A 26,665-nucleotide genomic window follows, 5' to 3' on the forward strand; every position below is an offset into this window, starting at 1 on the left:
GTAAGTTTTATTGCTGCCTTTGCTTTTTAACTTCGGTCCTGACAGGCAGGCAGGTGGAAGTAAAAATGAAATACGTTATGCAGGTAACAAATGTACCAGAAAAAAAAGTTGAACTCTGACTATCTTGACTGTGATGAGTGAGGAAGCAGTGCCAGTACCTCATCTGAAACTGTCCTTCCTTTTGCAGCTGGTATACCTCGCTCAGTGTTAAAGGACTGGCGCAAAGTAAAGAAGCTGAAGCAAACGGGAGAGTCCTTTTTGCAGGATGATTCTTGTTCTGAAATAGGACCAAATTTGCAAAAATGCAGAGAATGTAGGTTAATAAGAAGTAAGAAAGGAGAAGAACCAACTCATTCCCCAGTATTTTGTAGATTTTACTACTTTCGGCGGTAAGTGTACCTGATTTCCTGGCAATGTGGTGCTTCAGCTTTTAAAAATAATATTGACAAAGGACTGGCATACTTGAAAGCATGTCTGATTTTTCTGGCTCAGTCTACCCGATAAAAGACAGCATCTATTTTAACAGTATTTACATTTGCATTTCTTTTGTGGATTGACTTCACTGCTCTTTAAAAGCTTCATAGCAAAGACATCAGAACATCTGCCTGCTGTACCTTAGGCAAGCAGAAAATACAGCACATCACCATTACACAGGTGTCTGACATTTGAAGTGGGATTTTCAAAAGGCAAGCTTCAGTTTTTCTGGACAAGTTGTACAACCGCAGAGTTGCACTTACTTGTAATTGTTCTTATGCCAGTATGTGGTGGGAATGTTGCTCAGGGTTTTCTGGGAGTTTTCTGAGGACAGAGAGGAGTTGTGACCTCCTTTTTTTGGAATTAATGGCCCATCAAGGAAAACTCACAAGGAAGAAAATTTCCTGGGGTTCAGGAAGCTCCAAGAAAGGATAAAGCAGCTTCAATTTGTGTATGGATTCTGCTGTCAGTCCAACTTGTTTTTGACAAAAAACTGTTCCCTAAATGGGTTTAATTTTTTATAATAAATCTTCAGTTACAAGACTTGGTAGATCTATAGGAATCATTTCAAGGTTGGACTCTGAATACCTTCTCTGTAAGAATATTTGCTTCCACATTTGGCAAAGTTGGAATTTTGGTTCATTTTCTTCCCCCGGTATAAAAGAGAGAACAAAAGGTTTGCCAGTATTTTAAAAAAACAGTATGGATTGTTTTTATTATATTGTGGTAAATTTTACAGCAGTTTAATTATTTTCATTGTGTTTAGATAGTAGGGCTTGAATTGCAAAAGAAGTTTACACTTCTTTTGGAAATTGTTGTTTTGGAAGCTGAAAGTTGATAATTTGATCTTGTTCATTTGAATAAAATCAAAATGTTATTATTGATACTTGTAAATTCAGGACTGTCTCGATGCCATAAATTCCTTAACTGTGATAATCACATCTGTATAATGACTTACCTGTTTCAGATAAGATGGAATGATTAATTTTTGCCACTTAAAAATAAAAATAGGCTAAGTATAGCCAGTGTTAGTAGAATAGCCCTGGGTAGGGTTACAGGAAAGCCTTTGAAAGGTCAGAGTTTAGTGGATAAAAAACCGTTAACTTCTGTTGGTGATTTGTTCTGCCTAGAAAAATTGAAATGTAGTATTTGAGCCCATGTTTTCTCAGTACAAGAGCAGTGGGGTACAAAAATCTATAAAATGTAAGTCTAAGTGAGTCAATATAAGTCAATGTCTGCTGTCACAGACATTCTGAAAATTGAAAGTGAGGAGTGAAGGTGGGTGGAACCAAACTTTGACCAAAATAAAATAGAAAGAGAAAATTCTTCTGTCTCCAATTTTAAAGGAGTAATAAATGCTAGAGGAAGGGAAAGAGTGAATGGAATGGAAAAAAGTTCCTAAAAGGTTAGTTTTAGTTTTCATGCTTCCTTATTTATCCTTTTAAAACTATTTTCATCGGTAGGATTTATTTTAAAATTTTGAAAAGGATTTAAGATGATAAGGTGAAAAGAAAACTTCTGTGTTGTAAGATATAAGCAGCCAGTAAATTAGAAGTCACAGAGTATAATGATACATGCAGTCAAACTATCTGTTTTCATTTTTTAGGTTGTCTTTTAGTAAGAATGGAGTGGTTAGGATAGATGGTTTCTCCTCTCCTGATCAATATGATGATGAAGCACTGAGTTTATGGACACATGAAAACTATGAAGATGATGAACTGGACCTAGAAACTTCTAAATACATTCTAGATATCATTGGGGATAAATTTTGTCAGTTGGTAACCTCTGAGAAAACAGCCATGTCCTGGGTGAAAAAAGACGGTAAGGAGCCCTCAGAGCTCTCCAGTGTTCTGCAGTTTTTCTTGGATGACCATTGCTTCCCTTTGTGCAGCTCTCTTCCCCTGGCTGTTGGATTTTCCTAGGCTGTTTGGTGGGAGGACATGCTGGGAAGGGTTCCTTCCTCAGTGGGCCAGCCCGATCCCCTCCCTGTGCTGGTGGCTGTGCCAGGGCCAGGCTCCTGTTGGGTTTGGAGTAGCCTCCACTGCCAGCTTGGCTGCCAGCCCTCCAGCCAGAGCAGCCAGCTCCCAGCCAAGGCCTGTGGTGAGCCAGGTACTGACTGCTGCCAGCAAATGGTGTTTCTGATGTGTCTCCTTCCCAGAGCAGAGGAGAGGAGTGGAGCAGCCTAGGCCCTGCAGAGCATGTGCTAGCACTGTCACCTCCTCACCAAAGCAACCCTCCATCCTTCTGGCCCGCAGCAGATGGGCACAGGCTGGTGGCTCTGCTAATTCCAGGCTGTATGAGGAGGAAGTGGAGCAGAAAAGACATACTAGCCAGGTCTCCTGAACAGGCACCTCCCTCCCCTTCTGCCAGCTTCAACTGTCCAGCTCACTGGTTTGGCTGCCCTTTAGATCAGACATGTCCTGTGGGCAGTCAGGTGCAAAACCCTCATGAATGCATGGGTTAAAAGTGTATGCTGAAAAAGTTCTTCATGCTTGCAGCAATATATTTTCTGTATTACTTCAGTCTGTGTTTTCTGAATGCCTTATTTCTTTATAATGTGTTGATAATAGGTAGCATTGAAGGGGATGCTGTGTAATGGAACTAAGAGGGCAGCTCTTGATGGCCTGTTCATGAAGGATCACTTTCCTCCCCCAAAACCCAGTTGTGTCTGGGGGGAAACTTATGAATGCTTCATCTATAAAGACTGTTCATTCTGTGCTTTGCATTTAAATTTCAGTCCTTTTATTCTGCTTATTTTGTATTTCAGCCAAAATTGCATGGAAGAGAGCAGTGAGAGGAGTCCGTGAGATGTGTGATGCATGTGAAGCCACATTATTTAACATTCATTGGGTCTGCCAAAAATGTGGATTTGTGGTCTGCCTAGATTGTTACAAAGCAAAGGAAAGGAAAAGTTCTAGAGGTCAGTTTTTTTATGAACTGGAGTACTGTATAGGCTGTTTATTCTCATTTGCTGCAGAGCTGCTGATTCCCTAGAACTGTCTTTCTGTAAAGTGTTAAATTACTTCTTGTATGTATTGGATTTTTGGATTTTCTTGCATCTTTTTTCCCTCCATTTTTTGCCACTAGACACAGAATCAGTCATTCAAAAAGCAACTACTGTGGGGGCTATTTTAGCTCTTTGTCCACATTTCAGTCTTTTTGCGTGGATTGCTTTGCCTTGACCCTCAAGGTTAAATCTTGTTCTTTGGTTGAGACTGGTGCTCAGTCACACCTCCCTGTTTATGGTAACTCATTGCAGTTAAGACTTGCCTTGATTTAAATGCTTTCTGGAGTCTACCCCTCAGAAGTGGCTTGTCATACTGATGTAACATCCTATTTTATAGTTTTATCATAAGAAAGAAAGAAATAGAGAAAAATACTTCAGATAGTATTTAAAATTAATGTTAATGGAAGTTTCACAATCCATAAGCCTACACATATATGTGGTTTATCCTCTGCTCTAATGGAAATGTCTGCTTTAGTTTGGAGAGAGAGAAGTATAACAGGACTGACTTGCAAACCTCTGAATTCTGGGTGACCCAGCTGGGTTGCAGTTGAAAGGAAGAATAACTTGGAGGATTGATTTGGGCTTGGAGCCCTCAGCTGTGACACTGGAGTGCAGGCTGCTTGGTGGAATGCTCTGCCTTCCCTGGGAGGCAGGCATTGTGCCCTGGCACAGTTCTGTGGTCAGACACTGTGCCAGGAACTGATTCAAGGATAATGCTGTTTTGAAAAGCAGTTCCATGTTTGTCATAGCCTGTAATGTCACAGATGTGAAATGTTAGTAAAATAAAGCTTAACTGTTAGGTGGCAAGGCTTTGCCAAATGGAGAGTCTCACCCACTTTGTCCCTGGCTTGCAGTGACAGGCCTCCTACACTGAAGTTTTTAGGGAGCTAATGTCAGTATTTTCCTGCACTGAGAACAGTTGTTAGTGCTTTAGTGCTGGAGGCAGCTTCAGCAGCTCCTCAGGGGCTGCAGTCGGGGTGTGCGCATGTGTGTGCATCCATCTGACGTGGCTTGGGACCCTCGCCAAACATTATTTACCCTGGTGGGAACACACAGTCGGAGGCTTTTTATAGTATGTGTTAACCAGCCAGGAAAGTTTTAGCAAAATGTCTTAGAAGTTGGAACAAGCAGTATAAAGAAGGAGGCTTCTCTTCAGTTTTCTTACAGGGAGGACTTTATCCTTTCTGTTGATTGCAGTTTTACGTGTGAAAGCAGAAGTAGGGCACCTTCCCTCGCTGCAGATTAATTTCTAATGATGCTGTAGGGTTCATGTAAACTGTGTTGCTTCTTTGGTACTCTCTTAAAAAACGTTCAGAACCACCCACCCATCTCTGTATAATAGGACTTTATATTACACCATTTTTCCTGGAACCAGTAGTTGTTTTTACAGTTGCTGAATGTAACAGAGAATCCCCTGGTTTTCCCCTGCTTCAGCAGGAATGTTAGAGGTTTACATATTCCAGATTCAGATACTTATCAATGACTTCTCTTATCACTTTACTACATGAGTGAGTGAATATGCAATATTGTTACCTTCAGACAGTTTATGGCACCATCAAGTGGGATGCCATTTTATGACTTTTCTGTGACAAAATAGATTAGGTAGGTACATACTGCTGTGTTGTCTTGATTTCCTAATGTCTGTGACCAGTTGGATATTCAGACGTTTTAGGTGCTACAAAAACTACTGAATAGCTTATAAATTTAATACTTACCTGAAGGAACATTTGAAACATTGTGTACCTACTACAGTGTAGAAAAATACCTTAAATTTGTTAAATGGTTCCTGTGTTGTGTTCCTTAGTTTAAATTGCTGGAGTCTGCAAACTGGTAAAAGCCTTGGAAAAATTTCTTAAAATTAGCAATTTAGTTAATAGGACTGGGGATGGAGAGAGAAATTGTGTACTTTCTGCCCCAAAATCATAGCAGGTTGGTGACCAGTTGCTTTGCCAGACTTTTTTTGCTCTCATTCTTCTTGTGTGATTTTTTTTACATTACACATTTCAGGAGAGTCTTCCTTAAACTTTTTAGAACACATCTCCTACCAGTTAGGCCCTTTCTGCTGGCACCAGTGATTTTCAGCCAGTACACAGAGACTTGAAGTTTCATGGTTGCTTTAATGTGCTATAAATCCATGATGAAACTTCCCTCTACTTTCTGCCACCAGTATCACTGCTGTAGCTGAATCAGAGAGATGACTTGGTTAGAAGTTCATCTTTTTGCCTTCTCTGGGGAACTCCAGTTGAAGACAGACACTTCCAGTTGGAGTGTAGATTGTGCCAAATTAGATGAACCATACAATCACAGCCTAATTATGTCTTTTTTCCATGGCAGGACTCATCAAGGGAGGCTCATGGCCTTAATAGCAACTGTAAAGGATTTCAGCCTATGTTAAATTGGCAACTCACTAAATGTGATAAAGGGAATACACTTTGAAATTTGGAGGTAATTGGAAAGGGCCTGTGTTACAGATGCAGCTAGGTCAGATTTCAGTATTGTTAAACTCTTTTCATTTATGTGAAAAGTAGCTGTTCTATGCAAGTCCTTGTCACATTAGATGCCTGGACAGAAAGCCTGTATGTGCAGAGAAATGTTTCTAACCAAAGCCAGTCTGAAAGGCCTTAGCTCTGTCTGTGTGTGTGCAACATAAGGGAAGTAAAACATTGGCAATCCTGTTTTGCAGATAAGGAGTTGTACGCCTGGATGAAGTGTGTGAAGGGACAGCCTCATGATCACAAGCACCTGATGCCAACACAGATTATTCCAGGCTCTGGTAAGACCATATGCAAACAAGCAGAAGCTGCTTTTTCCCCAGGTGTTTCTGTGAAGCAGGGCCAGAGTTGTTTCTTGAAACTTCTCATTTTCCATTTAAAAACCTGGGAACTGGGTTAAATCGTTGCAAGAAGGCAAATGCCTCCAGGCAGTTACCAGCCCTGGACACAGATGGTGATGATGAGAGTAAGAGGAGTGTGCTGACAGATGTGTAAAGCGGTTTTGGGGACAGGCAGTGAAGAAGTGGAGGGCCTTTTTTGTGACTGATTTGTACCTTTTCAGAGCAGAATAAAACAATCAGAATGTATTTAAAAAAATCTGACCTTTGCTGTTAAAAGAAGATGTTTAAATAATAATACCACTGAGGAAAAGGATTTTTGGGGATTTGTTTTTCACTATTGTCTGTCCCTTACCCAAAAAAGAAAAGAAAGGTTTTGGTTCAGATGAATGAGCTCATTATAATTGAAAAACTAAGCAGGAATCATAAACCCAGCTAGATTCAGATTTCTGCTTACATTCAAGTAAGTTCTCTGAAGTAGTGCCTTTGGGTGTGGTGTAGTGGTTGTTAGCACAAAATTTCTGTCAGCATTGATACAGACCAGAAAATAGAAAACTGAAATGTGCCCTTAAACGTACTAAGTAAATTCCCAGGGTATTTTAAGCTGAAAATACAGAACCAAGCCATTATTCCATGAGTTGTTGCATGTTTTTTCAGGTAGAAGTGAAGGTTGGGTAGATTCCATAACCAATTCAAATTGTGACATTTCCCAGAACAGGTTCTAGACTGAAACTGGTTTGAATTTTAAATTGTGAAAGTGAACCACTCATCTGGAAACATCACAATGAAGACTGCCTACTTAACCTCAGTTTTGTTCTTCTGTGCATGCCCATTACCAAACAGCCTTCATTTACATGCTCACATACTGATTTTTTTTTTGTCAAGACATGGCTCACTTCAGTCTGTAGCTGATTGTTTTATTGAATGAAACAATGATATACCCATTAAACAATGAGAAGTAAATAATTACTGGCTTGCTTGGTATGTGCCATGCAATGGGAATGCAGACTAAAGCTCAGATTATTCAGAAGAGTAGTGTGCAATTATTTAATTGATTATCTTTCTGCACAAGCTTAAACTGGGCAGTCATTTTGGAGTAGTTTTGAGTAGTTTATTCAGGATTTTTAATAGTTTAAAACATCATGTACGTTGTAAAGAGGGTCACAATGATTGACAGCTAATAATGTTTTTCTCCTTAATTGTCTTTAGTTTTGACAGATCTTTTAGATGCTATGCACAATATTAGAGAAAAATTTGAAATTAAATCCCATTGTCAGTGCACCACCAAGCAGAACACACAAGCTGGCAAGCTCCCTGCAATGAATGGTGTGTCTCAGGTGAGTCTAAAATGTGTGTATGTATCGTATCTTGTTCAAGTGCTCTGATCCTGGTGGATTTTTGTGTTTGAATAGTACCAGTTGCATTTTAGTTTGCATCTGTGGGGATTAAATGCTGGCCATGTCTTTGAGATCTGTTGAAGTGAAGCTATGTAGTTAAAAATAAATTTGTTCTTTACAGGTTTTGCAGAATGTCCTTAACCACAGTAATAAAATTTCTCTGTGTATGCCTGAGTCTCAACAGCAGAATACTCCTCAAAAGTCTGAGACAAATGGTAACACAAGTCCAAGGAGTGATGTGAGCACAGACAGCAAGTTAACACCGCCTGAATCCCAGTCCCCACTGCATTGGCTGGCTGATCTTGCAGAGCAGAAAGCCAGAGAAGAAAAAAAAGGTATCTGTTTGAAATTGTCACGTCATATCTGTGACTTTGTGGGCACTGCTGGTACCTTTCAGACAACACCAAGCTGGAAGTTTGTGTTGATCTGCTGGAAGGTAGAAGGGCTCTGCAGGGAGTCTTGGAATGGTTGGATGGATGGGCAGAGTCCAGAAGGATGAAGTTGAACAAGTCCAAGTTCTGAGTCCTGCATTTTGGCTGGGGACAGAGTGGCTGGACAGTGCCCAGGCAGAAAGGGACCTGTGTGTGCTGGTGCACAGCCGACTGACCATGAGCCAGCAGAGTGCCCAGGTGGCCAAGAAGGCCAATGGCTCCCGGCCTGGCTCAGGAATGGTGTGGCCCGCCGGAGCAGGGAAGTCATTCTGCCCCCGTACCTGGCCCTGGTGAGGCCACACCTGGAGTGCTGTGTCCAGCTCTGGCCCCTCAGGTTGGGAAGGACATTGAGACGCTGGAGCGCGTCCAGAGGAGGCAACGAGGCTGGTGAGGGGCTGGGAACACAAACCCTGTGAGGAACCACTGAGGGAGCTGGGGGTGCTCAGCCTGGAGAAAAGGAAACTTGGGGGTGACCTTATCACTCTCTACAGCTCCTGAAAGGTGGCTGTGCTCAGGTGGGGTTGGGCTCTTTCTCCAGGCAGCACTGACAGATCTAGAGGATGCAGTCTCAAGCTGCACCAAGAGAAATATAGGCTGGATATCAGGAAAAAATGTTTTACACGAAGAGTGATAAAGTTCTGGAATGGTCTCCCCAGGGAGGTGATGCAGTCACCATCCCTGGATGTGTTTAAAGAAAGATTGGATGTGGCACTGGGTGCCAGGGTTTAGTTGAGGTGGTGTTAGGTCATGGATTGGACTTGATCTTAAAGGTCTCTTCTAAGCTAGTGATTCTGTGTGATTCTGTAATTGAATTAATAAAAAAAAATGTCATTTGCTGTTCATAAAAAGAAAAGACAAATGTTCTTTTCTCTTCCCTGGTGGCATCAGAATCCATCAACAGAAAATCGCTGGTGGAATGCCTGTGTGCTGTGGGAGTATTTCCAGCTACAGTGTGTCTCACTCAGGACAGGCACTCACTCAGCTGCAGGTCTGAGATGCTGAGGGAGGCCTTTGCTTGGTCACATTGTTTGTTGACTGTGTTTTGAAGGATGTAGTTCATCCTCTAGTGTGTTTCCAGGTGAATAAAGCACTAGTGCTGCACAGTCTGTTACCACCACTAGGAAGTGCAGGGTAGCAGTGCTGTTTATGTGTGCACCATGTTACAACAACAGTATAAACTTGCAATAATTATTTTCATTTTAGAGAACAAAGAATGTACTTCTGGAAAACATTCGAAGGAAGGGAAGGACCAGGATAATTTGGAGTCCCCAAACTGTAAAAGTTCTCCTCCTGCATCCCAGAACAACGAGCAGGGCTCAACCTTACGAGATCTGTTGACTACAACAGCAGGCAAACTGCGTCTGGGCTCTACTGATGCTGGCATTGCTTTTGCTCCAGTGTACTCTACAGGAACAGCAGTAAGTGTTTACAAGATGCAGTTTTTTTCTTGGGATTTGAAAATCTCTATCAATCTGTTCTGGCACATTACAGTTAGAGCAGTTTGATAGGTGTATTGCTTTAAATACTCATTCATAATTAAAACTTCATATGCACGCACACACATTAGCATTTTATTTGTTTTTATATATGATGATAATTGATACAATTATCAATTGTATCAGAAATATCAGAAATGTTACTCTCTTTCAAAAGGAATTGCATTAAGTTGCTTTTACATTGTTTAAGCATGCATTTGTTTTCTAACAGAGTGGCAAGAGTGGAAGGACTATGCCAAACATTCTTGATGATATAATTGCTTCAGTAGTAGAAAACAAGATTCCACCAAATAGAGCACCAAAGATAAATGTAAAATCTGAAATAAAAGAGGAGCCAAAGGATGATAAAAAAAGTATTCAGGATGACTGCAGTAAACGGTACAGTGATATCCCGTATTCGTGGATCTGTGACAAGCATGTTCTGTGGCTCAGAGATCATAAAAACACCAACAACTGGAAACTCTTCAAAGAGTGCTGGAAACAAGGAAGGGTAGGTATTGAGAAGGTTGGTTAGTTAAGTGACAGCAGCATGAGCTCTGGGGAGTTGTGTATTAAAGGACAAAAATGCCTAACTCCATGTTTGAAACTGGGGGTAAAAACAGGTTGTCAGGTATAGCCCAAAGATGAACCTTGTGTAGTTAAACTTAACCAGTTATAATAAACAAGATATTTCTTTTGTGGAGTTTCAGATTCCAGAAAGGGGTGGCACCTATGTGTGCTGTTGGAGAAGTGTTTATATCTCAGTAAGGCCAAGGTCTTCCATATGCATTCCAGACACATTTGTATTCCAGTTCAGTTAAAGACTTTGTCTGCTTGTGAAAGGATAAGTACTCATTTTTAGAAATTTATTTTATTTTACTCTTTACAGCCTGTTTTGGTGTCCGGAATGCATAAGAAAATGAACTTCAGCCTGTGGAAAGCTGAGTCCATCAGTCTGGATTTTGGAAACCAGCAAGCAGATATCTTGAATTGCAAGGACAGTATCATTTCAAACACCAATGTCAAGGAGTTCTGGGATGGCTTTGAAGATGTTTCAAGTACGTTCCTTAAAATGTATAATGGTATTGATTCTGAACATGATCAGTGTTAGAAACTGCAGTTAAAAATTATCATTATGGATCTTGTGGCTTTCAAGAAACTTTAAAAAGAAAGCTCTAGGTAATCTGTTTCCAGAGAATGTGATGGAAACTTGCATTTTGTATCTCTGCAGAATTAAGGATGCACTAGTATACTAGCTAGGTCTGACTAAGAAACTGGACAAATGTCCTTCTTTCTTAACTAGCTGAGTTTGGTTTCTGTCATTCTTGAGTCTTGAAATCAGCTGTCTCCAGTTTATGCATGAAATTTTGATTCCAGGTTTAGGGATAATGTTTGTATTTTAGTTGAATAAAGTGAAATGCCTACAGTACATTAGTTTTTAGTTATTTCTCTTACTTACAGAACGGCAGAAAGTAAAAAATGGTGAAACAGCTCTTCTAAAACTGAAAGACTGGCCTTCTGGTGAAGATTTCAAGACCATGATGCCAGCAAGGTATTTTGAGTTTAATATTCTATGTTCTTCAGTCTGTCTTGAAATTACTTTATTTTCTCTTTCTATGTAACGGAACAAATTCAATTATATTCTTTTTTTCTTTTCTCCTCCAGATATGAGGACTTACTAAAAAGTTTACCCTTGCCTGAATATTGTAGTCCAGAAGGAAAACTAAACTTGGCTTCTCATCTGCCGGGATTTTTTGTCCGTCCGGATTTGGGACCCAGACTGTGCAGTGCATATGGTGAGTGTGCCCTGTACATGCAGCTGTTACCTCTTCCCTTAAACTTACACAACAGCACACATTGCCATGCTTGACAGAAAGCTGAGCTTTCTTGAGGAATAATTGTTCACTGAATGTAGGGGAAATACTGACTGACTGGGTCTTTAACAGTACCTGCACCTGGGCCATGAGTCTGTTTGTTTCTCCATTTCTTTCCATCTTTTCTTATGCTATTATAGTATTCTGAAGCATATAAATGGTTACATGCTTCTACACAGTGATAGAACCTGTCTTTAGTAATGCTGTTTTGACAAAATACTTCATGAAACATCATGGTGTTCTGATCATAAATTAATCTCATAATTTCTCATAATTTACTTTGTGAGCTGTACACTCAAAACCTGTTTAGAAAAGGTTAATTCCCTCAGACACTTTCTGTCTGCTCTTTCTTTTGCAAAGAATTTTGTTCAGTTCTGTTTTACAAATTGTTGTAATAGGGCAAGAAATGAGTAGTAATTTGTGACACAATGGCTTTGGTTTTAAAAGTTCTCCAAATATCCTGTGAAAGAGGCATATTAACCATAGTGGTAATGGCATGGGTCTGAGAACTGAGTCATTGATGCCACTCTGAGGTAATACTGCTCTAAGGCTGTGTTCCAGAATGTCCTTTTGACTTAAAAATGTTCGTTTCCTCTTCTTAAAACCTAAATTAATTTTCCTCTTTGGGCATAATTTTGATTAAGGACACTCTTACAGCCAGACATAAAAGTGACAGATTTGATAACCTTGTGTATTCATTATACCTGTATTCTGCACTGAACAACCTGAAGGGTTGAAGAGGAATGGAACATAGTGGTCAGGAAATGTCTCTGACTGTTCTGCTGAAACGTTTTGTTCTGACACAGATGCTGTGTAGGGACAGGTACCTGGGCTAAGAGAGAATCACAAGGACTCTGTTAAAAAGTAATGTTTTTTTATTTAGCAGGTAAACCAAAAACATGTTTTTCATTTGTCTATCTCAGTGATGCCAAGTGTACTTCAGAAATTTCTTCACTGTTGTTACATGTTCTGATTTGAATATGCAATACAAACAAATCTTAATTTTATCTTGTAACATAGGTGTGGCTGCTACTAAAGACCATGACATAGGAACCACAAATCTCCATATTGAAGTTTCTGATGTCGTGAACATCCTTGTTTATGTTGGCATAGCCAAAGGAAATGGAGTACTTTCCAAATCAGGTAATGTGAATCTCACTCACTGTAAGAGGTGTAGATGTACTGAATGTTGTGCCCCTTCTAAAATTGGCACTGTTCTTTGGAAGGCAGATCCATAAGAACTTGCTTACAGCTGGGTGATTGTTAGTTCCAAGGGTTTGCACACACATTACTTCTGTGTAAAATACAGTGCAGTTCATGAATTATGAAATGGTATTTCAAGCTCTTTCCACTTTTTTTGCCATTACATGTAATTGATGCACCATTGCTGTGCTGAGACTGGCATAGCTAATGAAAGTGCAGGGTGAAGGATTTTCTCTGGAAGCTGTGCTGGTTCTAACAATTATGTCAGGATGATGTATTTGCCAAACCGTCTGTTTATGCTGCTTCTTCTGGATGCATTGTGCTTACTCTATTGAATTTGGGCTGTAATGTAATTTTTCAAGACTGGAGAGCTTAAATTGGTGTATGTTAGTCGTCTCTGTGAGGTTTATTGCTTATGTGAAACAGTCTTTAAATCACTGATATAGTTTTGTTTCTTTGCCCTTTTTCTTTTGTCCTCTTATTCCGTAATCAGCAAATGTAGATTTTGGGTGTGACTAATAGAGCTGCAGTAAGGTTTGTCTTTCATTTGCTTTGTTTTCACTTGTGTATGCATGAAGTTAATAGCAGCAAACTTGAGCATCCTGGGAGAGCTCTGACTGCAACAACAGCATGCTATACACTGCTTGTGCTGACTGCAGGAAAACACCTTTTTCATCTTTTCATTTTTTGGTACCAGCCCTGTTTGTTTATTTCAGGTAGGAGATTGTGTTCTGTGGAATTCAGGAAATATGGAAAAGTTCAAAAATTAAATGTATTTTTAAGGTATCCACGGCATTCATGTTCTAGTAATGAGTTACAGACACTGAACAGAAAGATCACCTGGTGGCTTCTGTTTTATTTAGCAAACTTCCATCTGCTCAGTCTCACACAAGACATTTGAAAACAAGATGTTTAGTTTCTGTCTTTTTTCTCCTTCTCACATTTAAAGAATATTTTTGTTGAACCTTAGGTGTTTTGAAGAAGTTGGAAGAGGAAGATTTGGATGACCTTTTAAGGAAGCGGTTGAAAGATTCAAGTGAATTACCTGGTGCTTTGTGGCACATTTATGCTGGCAAAGATGCTGACAAGATAAGAGAATTTCTGCAAAAGGTTAGATTTATTACACATAATTTATAAATATCACCTAAGTAATTGGTAAATCAAAAGGGGCTGGCAAAAACCACAAACCCCACCTCAGTGTTAGAGAAGGGAGGAAGGCAAAATTATTTCCTTTATAGCACATAAAATAAACTATACTTGACCTGCTGCACCACCAACAAATAAAGTATGCAACACATAAATTCACTTTGTAAGAGTGGCAAGTGGCCTGTAACTGAAGGCTTAGGAGGGCATGGAGATCTGCTCTTGCCCTCCTCTAATACAAAAGATAATTTGTGGGATGATGTTGTTCTGTCACTGGTCCATTGTTGTATTATCGCTGCTGAATTTTTGGTGAATTTTCCCATGCAAAATCCCCTGGCCTCACCACCCAGTGTCACATGAGTCACGCAGGAACGTGGCTGGGCTCTTGGTGAAGGTGGAAGCAGTGGGAGAAGGTCCCCAGGGGCAGCAGAGTTAGCCTGGCTGTGTTGTAGATCATCCTGCAGTGGCGTGTGGTGATCAGTTAGAGCCAAATCAGAACCTTTCAGGTTGTTCCCTAGGATGAATATCTGTCAGTGCACTAAATGTAGGGATTCCATTTTGGAAACAGTTTTCTGTGCCCTGTCCTTGGCACATTTGTGTGCTCTGGAAGGTGGCCTTGAGAGAAGACACAGAAATACCAAACTATCACTGAAGGAGGAGGTATCTTTACTGTCTTCTTCTGTGAGGAGAAATCAGATGAGTTTTAAATGGCTACAGCAAAGGAGTCCATAAACAAACTTGAGGCCAAGGGCTCTGCTGTGAGCAGGGGAAGCCTAAGGAATTCAGCAGTGAAGATTTCCTTTGACAATAAAGCAGTGTTTCTGTACCAGGCCAGCTGTCTTCCAGTGACTCAAACATTTGCTCTTTGGCAGGCTGAGCTGTGGGGAAAAATGAGCACTGGTAAGTAAAACAAAACTAATTCTAGGAGATTATGAATTATTCAGCAAGACTTTTTGTTCATTCAAAAAGTAGGTGCTCATAAATTAGATGGTGGATATTCAGTTCAAAAAAGAGAGTTGTGAATAAAGTCATGAATGCAAAGGAATAGATGGACCTACAGAGGAAATGCTGAATGCTCCCTCAGAGCACTTTTGAAACTATAGTGAATAGCTGTGAAACTATTTGAGCAACAGGTTTAAACCAGAAGCATTTAGGATGCTGTGTGAAGAAGTTTGTCATTTGCCAACACAGTTAGCCCTGATATATCCCAAATGAGTGGTGTACCACAATGTATTTTAGGAGTGGTGTTATTTGGGAAGTATTGAATTGAAGATTAATTGATGAGTACTCATTGGGACCACTTTGCTGCTGATAAGATATAAAATCTCAGTATCTTGTTAGAAGGGTGATAATACTCAAGGAGAGTTTCAAGTTCTGCATCACATAATTACATTCATTTAATAAATGAAAGCAAAAAAATTCTATGTTTTTAATGAGATACTTGTTTCATGACTCATGACAGGTGAATTAGGTTTGTGTTCTTCATACGTAATCACTTTTTTCTTTTTTAGTGACTAGGATTGATTTAGTAGCAGTTGATTAAGAGTAATATTTGTTCCCCTGTGGTTCACTTGATGAGAAATGGTTGTGCAATTGCATTTACTGATGTCAGGAAGTATTTTTATGTGTTCATCATTTTTTCTGAATACCTTCATAGGGTGGTAGGAAAGCAGCTTCTTATCCCAGTGTGGCTGAGGGTGGAAGGGGGGCCCCTTGAGGTCCCTTCTATCCAGCCCTATGCTCAAGCAGAGGCACCTGGAGCAGGTTTCCCAGGACTACAACCTTTGGCTTTATTGGCTGCTTTTTTCTTGAGCTAAGGTAATGATGTTGCTTGTCTGTCAAAACTGAAGAAGGTTGTAAGCCTGAGGAATTGGCAGCACAGGAACTCCTGAGCTCAGATTTTATTTTTTGGATGAAAGAAGTCACACAGAGAGCATATTGCTTATTAATAGATTATTGAGCTGAGTTCTTAAAAGCTCTGCACTTTGGAGTGGGAGTGTTGCAGGTGTCTTCAGTTCAGTGAGACTTCCCAGATCCTTCAGGGTTGTTTTGAATCCCTAGCCAGAGTTCTTGTTTGGTATTGGGAACTGAGTGATGTTGCTTGGCACGGTGGGCACACATAAAATTGATCAGCAAAAGGTTTGGTTCTTTTGGAAGTTATTTGGAATCTTTTCTGTACTTAACAGATAGCAAAGGAGCAAGGCCTGGAGGTTTTACCAGAGCACGATCCAATCCGTGATCAGAGTTGGTATGTGAACAAAAAACTTCGCCAAAGACTTTTTGAAGAATATGGAGTAAAAACCTGCACAGTTATTCAGTTCCTTGGTGATGCTATTATTCTGCCAGCAGGAGCGCTTCATCAGGTAATGTACCTTAGGTTAAAGACATACAAGATTAATAACTTTTTTCCAAAGACGTGGATACATCTGTGCTCAGTTACATTTAATTTTTTTATTAGTGTCTGTCAGCATGTAGCAATGTAAAATGAGATACATCTGCTCGTGTAGCTGACTAACATACAGCAAATGGAATGCCTTAAGTATTAGTTTTTTTTTTTTTCTTTAAAATTACAAATGAACAGACCATTATTAACCATTGTTTTCCACTTTTCATTTCTGTAGCAAATTTCTAAACAAACTGAGTCTAGTTTATGGCAGTCAGGTTAGTAATTTTCTTCTTCTAAGCCAGCAGTTAATCTAATCGAGGAGGGGCAGGGAGAGCAACTTGAGCAGGTATGGATGGTAAGCACCTGGATGTCAGGTGTCATTGTTTTGGGCTTTAGCTGTAGAAGAATTGTAGTGGGTGTTCTGGTGTTTCTGTAACAGATATTTAGTTTTTTTCCCATGCCTCATTTAAGTTCCTTTTAACACAGAAGGTATATCTATCACCAGAAGTCATCATTGTCTTTTCAGCAGCTTTTCTTACTATGAGAAAGAGTGATCCCACCTTTGCAGCAGCTGAGCTGATCTTACCCAGTCTGTAGTTGGGTAAGAAAAATACTGCCAGTGAGGCAGTTCTGGAGTAGCAGGACAAATTTGTGTTAGCCTCAGTTGCCCCCTGGCATAAAGAATTTGTTACTGCCTTTAGGCCTTTTTTTCCCCTCACAGCCAGTAAACTGCTGCTCCTTGGTGAAAAGAGGAGGAAAGCTCGGTTGTTTAGGTGAGATTTTTTCAGGCCATTCTAGACTTCTTTCATGCTTCAGCAGGAGGTGGAGCCTGCTGGCTTGCTGTCTTGCCAGCTGCCAAGCACCACTGATGAGGTCGTTGACTGTCAAGGAATGAGGAGCATCCCCACCCTGCAGTTGGTTGTAAACCATTGTGATGTTGCAGATCTATCATTGATCTCCCTGAGGGTTGAAGTGAGGCCAAGCCTTTCTGAAGAAGGTGCTGTTTGGTTTCCAATCTGCAGATTAGCTTCCAGCTGTGGCAGAGAGAAAGCAGTGGCTCACCATGTCCCTGTGGCCAGGGCAGTGGGGTTTCCTCTGTGAAAAACTGAGGGGGGTGTAGTGATGACAGGGGTCATGTCCCTGCTCTCTCTCTGGCTGTGTCTGTTGTGGGGCATTGAAAGCAGCTGGTGCCTTACCTGGACTATGCTCCTCCTTGTCCCACTGAGTTACTGTGTGGGTGGGACATGGTGGTATGTAGCTCTGGATGGTCTGCGTGGATTTGTTTTCTGGCACAGGAAAGACCCAGACAGCCCCAAACAGACCTTGCTGACCCAGATCTAGGGAGGTGTAGGTTGCCTTCTCAATACAGTGACTCAGGGCTTGATGTTGTTTCACAAATGTGGAGGAACATCTGACATTGCTGCTGCTCTTGGCTCCTGTTAGGCTAAAGAAGTTGGCACTCCCAGAGTCATGTGTTGCATCCTCCAGCAGCCTTACTCTGATCTCATGAAACAAGAGAGATATATCCCAAATAGAAGAGTGGAAGGGAACCCAGGGGAAATAACAAATGTACTGGGAAATCTGTTCTATATAGCATGTGCCATTATATAAAGGCATAGAGAATATAAAACATGAAGTACTGGGACTGTTCCAGTCTTCCCTGTACTTTATATGTTTAAGGACCAAAAATAAGGCCACTCTTATCTTTATCTCCTTGGCTTTAAACTGTAGATTGCGTTTGAAGTGGTAATGTTGTAGCTTCTGGCACCAAGGAGTTAATAACATGGTGTTTTTAAACCTTAGTGGGTGAAGCTGAGAACCTTTTCATCTTCAGTAAGAAGTTCCTGTGAATCTGCCACGTAGGAGGAAATAAAAGCATCGTGTTCTTTCATGTATGTGCACAGCGCTCTCTGTAGAGATGCGTAAATACTGACCTTAGGGATCAGCACCAGCACTTCAGAGATACAAAGCACATTTAAAAACTGAAAAATAAGTCTGCACAAGAATACATACCATGTTAAGTTTACACATTAAGTGTTTCAGATTTACATGCACATTATGAACCTTTTAATTATTAAAACTGGGTAAGAGTTGATGCTAAGTTAGGTGGTAAATTAACATTTTTATTTGTTCATGAGTGATGTTGTGAAGCAGAAGGAATCAGGCTGAGGGCTGGAGCTAGGGAGCCTGGCTGCCTGTGGTCACTGCCTAAGTGTAGTTCTGACTCTTCCGTTCTGGAGCCAGTTAGGATTGTTGGCACACTGCTGCTTTTGACGTGCTTGTCTAGAATTTACTGCCCCTAACATGGAGGAGGTTGTGTGTATTTCTTCTGTATGTTGTTTTTCTACCCCCCCTCCCTCTCCCTGGTTCTGTGGATTCATGTCTGGCTTTTTAAAGCTTATTCTTTACATTTCATGGCAGCATATAGCATTCCTCTTGCTTCGCAGCTTTCTCCCCCTCCCTGTGTACTTGCAGACAGCACTCACATTCTTCTTGTGATGACTGCAGCAGGCAAAGTCAGACTGTTCCCGGTGGGATGGGAGGGACAGCCTCTCCTGTGAGCTGTGACGGGCAGGGCAGCCTTGTCAGTTCCTCTTGTAGAGGGAATTGCTCTCTCAGAAGGAGAATCCAGAAATAGATGCAGTGTTGGAACGGTCACCTCTGCAGATGCTTCCCTGAATGCTCTGTGAGGGGCATCTCCTTTCTTCTTGGCTGTACAGGTTGGGAGCTCGGCAGTGTCCCTGCCTTGCTGATGGCTGGGCCTTGTTCCCTCTGTGACTGGGAGCCCCTGAGCTCTCCTTGGAACTTCCCCAGCTAAAAAAGGGTGTTGGTCCTGTTCTTTTGAAAGGTTCACTCTTTCTGCTGCTCCACTGTGGGTTATGCTGTATGATAGACATCTCAAGGGATTGCCTCTGTGGTTTTAACTTGGTGGCTCCAAATTGGTAAAATATTTTAACTAAAAGAAAAAAAGCTAGAAATTCTGGAGTCAGTAATTGAAATGTGGTGTTCAGGCACCCTGAAAAACTTGTTCATAGTGGAACAAGTTATTATAATGTTGTTTTTTATAGAGGCATTATCTTGATTTAACAGCAGGATTATGTATTGTACAATAACATGCTCAGAGGTAATGTGACATCCTGGCAATGTTCCGATAAGGATTGTAGGATAAAGGTCTGGGCGTTGCATATGCAGAGCTCTGGGAGCTCAGCCTTGCAGGAAGTGGCTGATCCTGTGGCCATCAGGATGGCTGGGTGGCCCTTTCTTCCCTGCCCATTCCCCTTTCCCTGTCCTTGCCCAAGTCTGAGGCTTTTCCAGCACCGCAGCCACCTCCGGGGCCTTGCTGGAAACGCCTGCTCTGCGTGGGCCGGCTGTGAAGCTGTTCTCAGTTCAGCTGGAAGTGGCACAGGCGTGGGAGTGCTGCACTCCTCGCCCCACAAACCTCAGGGGAATCGTTGCTAAACGTTTCTATGTGTGTGTCACTGCATCAGCTTGTGTTATAAATATTATAAATAGAACTGCCTGGGGCTGTCAGCGGGGCATTCCCATGCTAAGCACCAGAGCAGCCGGGTAAAATCTGTCCCCACAAACTTTCACACGGATAAGACAGGCCCTGGAAGGGAGGGAGAGAGGACTTCAGGCACAGCAGAACTAAAGGTCCGAGGGAAACACGTTTCCTATTCTGACATGGAGGAATAGGGAGTCAGTAAAACCTTGTCTTAGTGAGGAGAAAGTGAATGGTGTGGGATTTGCATGGGCTGGCAAGGAAACCAGGGGCAGGTAGAGACTTGAAAGAGGTGGGAAGTCGGGGGGGGGCGGCTGGAACTGCTGGCTGCACAATGCAGAGGTGCCTCACCCCAAGCTCTAGGAAATTCCCTGAGTGCTGGTGGGAGCCTCATGCTAGCACTTAGGCAGCTGCTGCCTCACTCCTGGCTTTCTGCTGTTTGCAGATTGTGTGGCATCAACAAGCCCACCTCGTGTCCAGAATCAGTTCTTTTTTGATGAATTCTCAGGGGGGGTCCAGCACTGCTTTGTCCTTGATGATGATGAGCCATCAAAAACCCCATATGCAACATGACTGCTGAGCTGGGGGTCACCTGCTGGGATTTCAGCTGTAGGGAGGGAGATGCTGTGTAAAATCAGACTTGGGCAGGGGTTTTGAAGAAGAAAGAAATTTTTAAATTAAGTCCTGTGTCCTCAGCTGTGTAGACCCCAGTGGTTTCTTTGAATGTCAGGTACCATAATGGAATTTTCAGAGTGTGTATTTAGAAACTCTAGATTTTGCTAGGTTTCACTTTAAAATACATAGATCTCTTATCAGTCCTGAGCAGGGTGGGATGGGTCTTTGCTGGAATAGCTGAAGCTCTGCCTGCCTGCCCCCAGGTTTTGGGAATTCAAACTGTTACACAGCCTTCAGTGAGGAGCTGTTGGAGTTTGGGGAAAAGAGGGTTTTGACTGCTGAATTTCCAATTACAGTGTAATTTGTAAGGGTTTAGGGGTGAAAACCCAAATGTTTCAAAGGGAGTGAAATGGAGTTGGTGGTTGGGTGACAATGAGGAAGCAATTTCCCTTTCCCCTGTCCTCCAGGTACAGCTGGGTAGCAGAAGATGGTGTCTGTTCCTCAGTAGTTATCTCATGTCAATAAGAAGAAATGTTCAGAGAAAGAAGAAGAGTGCTCTTCTCCCCCTGCTTCTCAGTCTCCCCCTTTCACTGTTCATGGTTGTTTCTTTCAAGTATTTCCACTGGCAGTTCCTTTTCCACGAACGTGCCGGCTTCCAGTGTGTGCGTGGCAGAGGAGCAGGGTCCTGCAGGGCAGGGCAGCTCCAGGGGCTGGGCAGATCACACCTGCGCGGGGCTGGGGAGGCTGAGTGCAGCTGCTGAGGGAGGAACAAGGCCTCAGTGTGGAATTAATGCTGGAGCACAGGCAGCTGTGCAGCCTTCAGAGGTGCTTTGGCAGCAGCCAGCATAGATAAGGCAGACACACATATTTGCTCCCTCCCTGTAAGGGTGCCCGTTAGTCCGATAAGGCTGTGGTTAAGGCATCTCAAGACCCACTCTTTCCTCAGGTACCTCGGCCAAAGAATAACCCCAAATACTAATGATGGGTCTCTTTCTGTTATTTTGGATAGGTGCAGAATTTTCACAGCTGCGTTCAAGTAACGGAAGACTTTGTGTCTCCAGAACATCTTGTACAGTCATTTCACTTAACGCAGGAGCTGAGGCTGTCAAAGGAAGAAATCAATTATGATGATAAACTGCAGGTAGGAAATGAATGCTTCTCTGGAAGCGGCTGGGAAGGCAGGGTGTGCTCGGGCTCATTGAAATGCCGAGCAGTGCGTGGAGCTACTTCCTTGCTGCTGTTCACACAGAATAACAATGAGCAGCAGCATGAATGCCAGGGCTGTAAATGACTCTCCCTTGAGCTGCTGGCTTTATTTCACATTACGTTTAAAACTGTGTATAAAGCTGTTCCTTTTGCACGGGCTTGATGAAGCCTTTCTTTTTTCCATCCGCTAAGCTTAGGGCTCAGTCCTAAACTCTGCAGAGTTCCTCAGGTCATAGGCCTTACTGAAATCTGTCCCATGTTGTTGCAGGTTAAAAATATCTTGTATCACGCAGTTAAAGAAATGGTGAGAGCTTTGAAGATTCACGAAGGTGAAATGGAAGATATGGATGAGAACTGAGCACACTCTGCTTTTTGGAGGTAGCATCACCCAGAGGTTATTCAACCTGATCTGTGAACGGTAAACACACTAATTTAAGCTTCACAAACCATCAGTGCCAAGAAAACACAGTCATCATATTTACTTGTTAATGACACTGCAATGGTAGAGCTTCATATCACAGCCACTGTGATTCCATATTCCACTTGCAAACAGTTGAGCAGCGTTCTGCTGTCTGTATTATAATGTACATGAAGTTTGTGAAATGTCAAAGATTTAAGATGATGTATTTATTTTTGGAAAAAACGACAAAATTCTATGCTATATTGTTGATCAAATGTAAATGTGACTTGTACAGTTTGCTAAAATAATTCAGATCTTTTTCACTACATTGAGACAGTTACTGTGAGAGTAGGACACAAACACCAGCTATTGCCTGCATTTGGGATCTTGCTGAGTCCGCACAGCAGTCATGTCATATTCTGAAAATTACTGCCAAATAATTGTAAACTTTGTAAAATATAAAGTATATAAAGTAGATATTAAATACAGACACTTCAGTATTTTATTGAAGCTATTCAGTGTACAATTAAACGTTTTCAAAAGGTGTAATTTATTTAAAAATTGTCTCATTTTGGTAAAATTTATGTGAACTTTTAAAGCTTAAATATTAAACTTAATATGCTATGTAAATATATACATATATACATTCAATGATGTATTTTTTTAAAACATTGGCTTGCTTTAATTTGTTAAAAGTGCAAGTGTTACACATGCTTTGTACATTGAAGTTGAAAGGGGTTTTACATTTTCCATTAAAATGACTTTGTCAGACGTCGCGGTGTGATTTGTTTGTTCGGCTGCTGCCAGGGCAGCCGAGTGCTGCCCCCTGCGGGCCGCAGCCGGCACTGCCGGGAGCCTCTGCCACCCGCCCCCTTCCCTTCGGGAATCAGCACTGCTCCACGGGAAGGGGAAAGGTGTTTCTGTAGAATGGTTATTTCGTAACAACTTGCCTTTGATCGTTCAGGTAATACTACAAAATAACGGATGTTTTTTAAAATGTATTTTATGTTTTTTTTTTTATTTAATAATGGTAAATGTTAGCAATTGAGCAGAATTCTAGGTTTTGGAGTGAGTTTGAAAAGCTTCACAAGAAGTGTGCTTTAAATTATTAAAACTGTTCAAATACTTTGATTATCAAATGCTAGGCAGAGCCAATGGGCAGCTTGTGAGGTGTCCAAAAGGGGATAGTAATTAGCCTGGTTACAGTAACGAGCCTGGTTACTGCTTCCTGTAGTTTGTAGTTGACTGGGTTTGGGGTCACCAAAAACCCCAAATCCCCTGTAAGTCACCTTTCAAAATAGTAAGCGCAAAAGCAATTCCTCATTCCCAAAGTCAAAATATTTAGTTGGCTTTAAAACTTGAAATTTGTCAAGTTGCAGAGAAATACCAGGGAGTTAATGGTGCTGCACTTAGCAAATGCTTCTCAGCTTTGTACTCTGTTCTATCCATTATCATCTTTATTCTTCCCTGCAGCATTAGAGCATTGGCTGAAAGTGGAAGATGTGCCAATGTACCTTTGTTTAATGAGAAGTGGACTCTAGTTGTACATACTTTTATTTTTTAAGTTCAAGATATGTAAATATTTAAGTATTTCCTTCTTCGACTCAGGTTTTTTTTTCACATGTCTTATAAGTATGAAATTACCATTCCAGCTGCAGAGTCCCATTCCCCTTGGTTCTTTTCCTGCAGCCAGGAGCAGTTGTTGGGCCTGGGGCAGGGCTGCCATCACTGCTCACCCCCTGCTGGTGTGTCTTGCAGCTGACTGGGAGGGCAGGGCTTGGTGTCCCCTGAGTTACTGTCCCAAAGTGTCACATTGCCACGCCTGCCCTGGCCAAAGCCATGGGTTTTCTCCTCTACCTCTTCTCCAGTGCCTGTACAGCTGACAGCACCTGTGCCTCGAGGTCTGAGCTTTGGTAGCATCCTTGGGCCCCACTGACAGCTGCCCCTGCCACCCCAGAGTGCTTAGACACCTGGGCAGGGATCCCTGGCACCTGCCTGTCAGGCTGAAGATAATCTTCTCCTTAAAGGAAACTGGAAGAGTGACTAAACAATGCCAGAAGTTGTTGAAGTTCACAGGTACTCCAAATACCACTAAAAGACACCAAAAAAAAAATTGTTTATGTACTTGGTGTAGCAGATTCTGCTTACTCAGTGCCTTAAGGTTTCTGGCTCTGTCACAAGGAAATCAAGCTCCCCTGCAGGAAATGGGAGCAGGAAGTGGGGCTGGTGGTGTGCTTGTGGCTGTGAGCATGACCAGAGGTGTTCACAGCTGATGTCTGACACCAGAGAGGGGTTTGTGGGAAGCTGTTTTGTTCTCAGGTTAGTTTTTCCCTCTTGACCATTTTCCATGTTCTGTGATGTGTTACTGGGCATGTTTTTCCCATCTTCCTTTGCTAAAGACTCTTGGGGGATTTTCTGCTCTACAATCTCAACTATTTTAATACAGCCAAAAGTATTCAGTGAGATCAGCTGAAGCTGTTGGAGTTCAGGAATGCTGTCAGCTGCTAGAACATGGATATGAAATACTGTGTGTCATCTTTTGCCACCTTCCTGTTGAGCACAAGCTCTGTCTTTGTTTGCTTTGCTCCCCATTGAAACTCCTCCTTCTTTCTCCTTTCCTGTCATTTGAAAGATCACACCTCAAGAGTCAGCAAACCTGTGAGCCCTGCTCCCCACACCCCCTCTTTCCCTCTTTTCCAGCTCCTTACCACCATCTCCATCCTCAGCACTGCTGTACAGTAAACAGCCACAGCAGTTTCTTTCCTGTTGTGACTGCAGAGGTACTAATAAAAGTTTTTAGCAAAGAACAAAAAAGGGCTGTGATGACCTGAAGTATTTCAGCACAGATGGCTGCTGCAATTATGATTTAGCAGAAACAGAAATTGGTGGAGTTGCTGGCAGGGAAATGGTGGTCCCTGTTAGGGAGGTCAGATGTAGGGGTTTAGAACAGTCTGATTTGCAAATCTATTTATTCTACTCCTCCAGCTTCATGCGAGTTGCTCAGATCTATGTGTGTAGGCCAACCCCCATCTGATCAGCCCTACATTCTCATGCTCTCTGACCTTTTTGGTAGGTGGTAATTTTGTTTGTACCCTCTCCCCTGACATCCTGTCAAGCCCTCTTCTGCTCTCACAGCTGACAGCCTTCCCTGCCCCGTGCCTGTAACTGGGAATTTCCCTTCCTTCTTCCTTCCACAGCCACCCTTGCCTGTTCTGCTGCTTTCCAGAGCAGGATGTTTGTGCTCTCCCCCACATCCGTGCTGGATGAGCTACCTCACCCTGTTGATATTCCTGGAGCTGGTCTGCTGTGCTTTCCCCTGCTAACCCCCAGCTTTGCTTCAGACAGTGTCAGCTCTGCACTGTGCTCCTGCTTTGCAGGCTTTGACCCGTGCTTTGATGGCTGGAGCGCTGTGTCTCCGTCCCGCCGCGGTGTTGTCATGCTCCGTGTGCCCCAGCCGGCAGCAGAGCAGCGGGGCTGGGGGCGGTCCTTACATGCAGCGGCCACCACCGCGTTCTTTTCTTCCCATCTCAGCAGGGTGGCTCAGGAAACTGCCCAAGGAGCAAATGCCCTGTGGCGTCAGCAGCACACACAAACGAACCTCTGTATTTTTTTCGTTTGTTCTCATCGGTTTTGAAAAGGAAGTCACCATCTATAAATAGCTGCTAGGAAAATCTTGCCTCATAGCAAACTGAAGATGTGATTAACCTGATGTGTTGTGTGCAAATAGATGCATTTTAAACAAGGGCCTTCTAAAGGTAAGTGGTGGACTGAGGACTTTTGCTGTTATGCTTCCAAACATACCAAGGCTCTATATACTTGTCCCAGGGGCCTGTTTTCTTTTTCCAGTCCCTGGGTCTCGGCTACCTTAGTGAAAATAGAGAGTAGGGTTTAGTAGCTCTGAGGCAGGAAATCCTGTATTTTCACAGCTCTAAGGATTTCATATTGTTTGATCTCAATAATGCCTTAAGTCCAGCAGCAAATGGGCCTGAGGGAACGCTTCAGATGATTACAAGACAAAAACCCTGAGTAAGCTGAAATTACTTCTGGTAAAACAAACATGAGAGAAAAAGAAGGTGGAGGAAAAGATGTCCATAGCTCTTGATTCTTTAGGGAACAATGAACTTTTTATACAATTGAGCTCCACAGTCGTCATACTCAGGCAGGAAGGTGTGGCAAACAATTTCCAGCCTGTACCTGACTTGTGGCAGCCACACCACTGCTCTGATTGCTGTGGAACAGTTTGACTTTGTTTTCTACTATTTAAGCCCAGCTCAGTACAGGATGTTATTAGCTGTTGTGGCTGTATTTGTTTTTCTCCATGTACAGAGCTGGACTGTAAGGGGTCTCAAAAGATCCAACCTTTTGTGGGAAAGAGAGTCTAGATGAGGTGTTGCTCTTGTCACTGAAAGCAGGTCACCAGGAACTGCAGATGGCTGAAGAGCTGCTGCTGAGAGGACAGTAGGAAAGAGTTCACTACCAGAGTTCTTGAACATGAAAATGTTCTCAGAGGAAGCAGTCACAAAATCCTTTTTTTCCATTTTAATAAAAGCAAAATGTAAAACCGAATACTTCAGTATTTTGGTTTTAGCCATCATTTTAAGTAGCAACTAGTAGTGGTGAAGTCTGCACAGTTTATTCTCAGGAGACTCCACATGGCTTCCCAGTTGCCTTTCTTTGGTTTCTCTTTCTGTGGTGATACAGCCAGAGATTGGATAATTACAG

The 26,665-nt window shown here is 42.1% G+C and overlaps 1 protein-coding gene across 12 annotated transcripts in view; it reads left to right on the forward strand.

Moving 5' to 3' along the window:
- Nucleotides 1-22,714, forward strand: part of JMJD1C (jumonji domain containing 1C) — a 159,912-nt gene extending 137,198 nt beyond the window's left edge. For 10 of the 12 annotated variants that reach the window (XM_050976564.1, XM_030241494.2, XM_050976567.1 and 7 more), the window contains 16 exons: nucleotides 188-389; nucleotides 2,081-2,295; nucleotides 3,242-3,394; nucleotides 6,165-6,254; nucleotides 7,521-7,648; nucleotides 7,830-8,043; nucleotides 9,343-9,557; nucleotides 9,847-10,125; nucleotides 10,504-10,672; nucleotides 11,076-11,166; nucleotides 11,280-11,410; nucleotides 12,509-12,631; nucleotides 13,662-13,801; nucleotides 16,021-16,197; nucleotides 21,347-21,478; nucleotides 21,812-22,714. In XM_050976564.1, coding sequence (XP_050832521.1) covers nucleotides 188-389; nucleotides 2,081-2,295; nucleotides 3,242-3,394; nucleotides 6,165-6,254; nucleotides 7,521-7,648; nucleotides 7,830-8,043; nucleotides 9,343-9,557; nucleotides 9,847-10,125; nucleotides 10,504-10,672; nucleotides 11,076-11,166; nucleotides 11,280-11,410; nucleotides 12,509-12,631; nucleotides 13,662-13,801; nucleotides 16,021-16,197; nucleotides 21,347-21,478; nucleotides 21,812-21,901 — 2,549 coding nt within the window. In that variant the 3' untranslated portion in view covers nucleotides 21,902-22,714. Of the gene's footprint in view, nucleotides 1-187; nucleotides 390-2,080; nucleotides 2,296-3,241; nucleotides 3,395-6,164; nucleotides 6,255-7,520; nucleotides 7,649-7,829; nucleotides 8,044-9,342; nucleotides 9,558-9,846; nucleotides 10,126-10,503; nucleotides 10,673-11,075; nucleotides 11,167-11,279; nucleotides 11,411-12,508; nucleotides 12,632-13,661; nucleotides 13,802-14,664; nucleotides 15,994-16,020; nucleotides 16,198-21,346; nucleotides 21,479-21,811 lie in introns of those variants that run through there. The other 2 variants (XM_050976565.1, XM_050976566.1) reach the window with 2 other exon arrangements.
- The last annotated feature ends 3,951 nt before the right edge of the window (nucleotides 22,715-26,665 follow it).

The sequence above is a fragment of the Serinus canaria genome, chromosome 6 (genome assembly GCF_022539315.1).
Source record: "Serinus canaria isolate serCan28SL12 chromosome 6, serCan2020, whole genome shotgun sequence".
Taxonomy (NCBI): Eukaryota; Metazoa; Chordata; class Aves; order Passeriformes; family Fringillidae; genus Serinus; species Serinus canaria.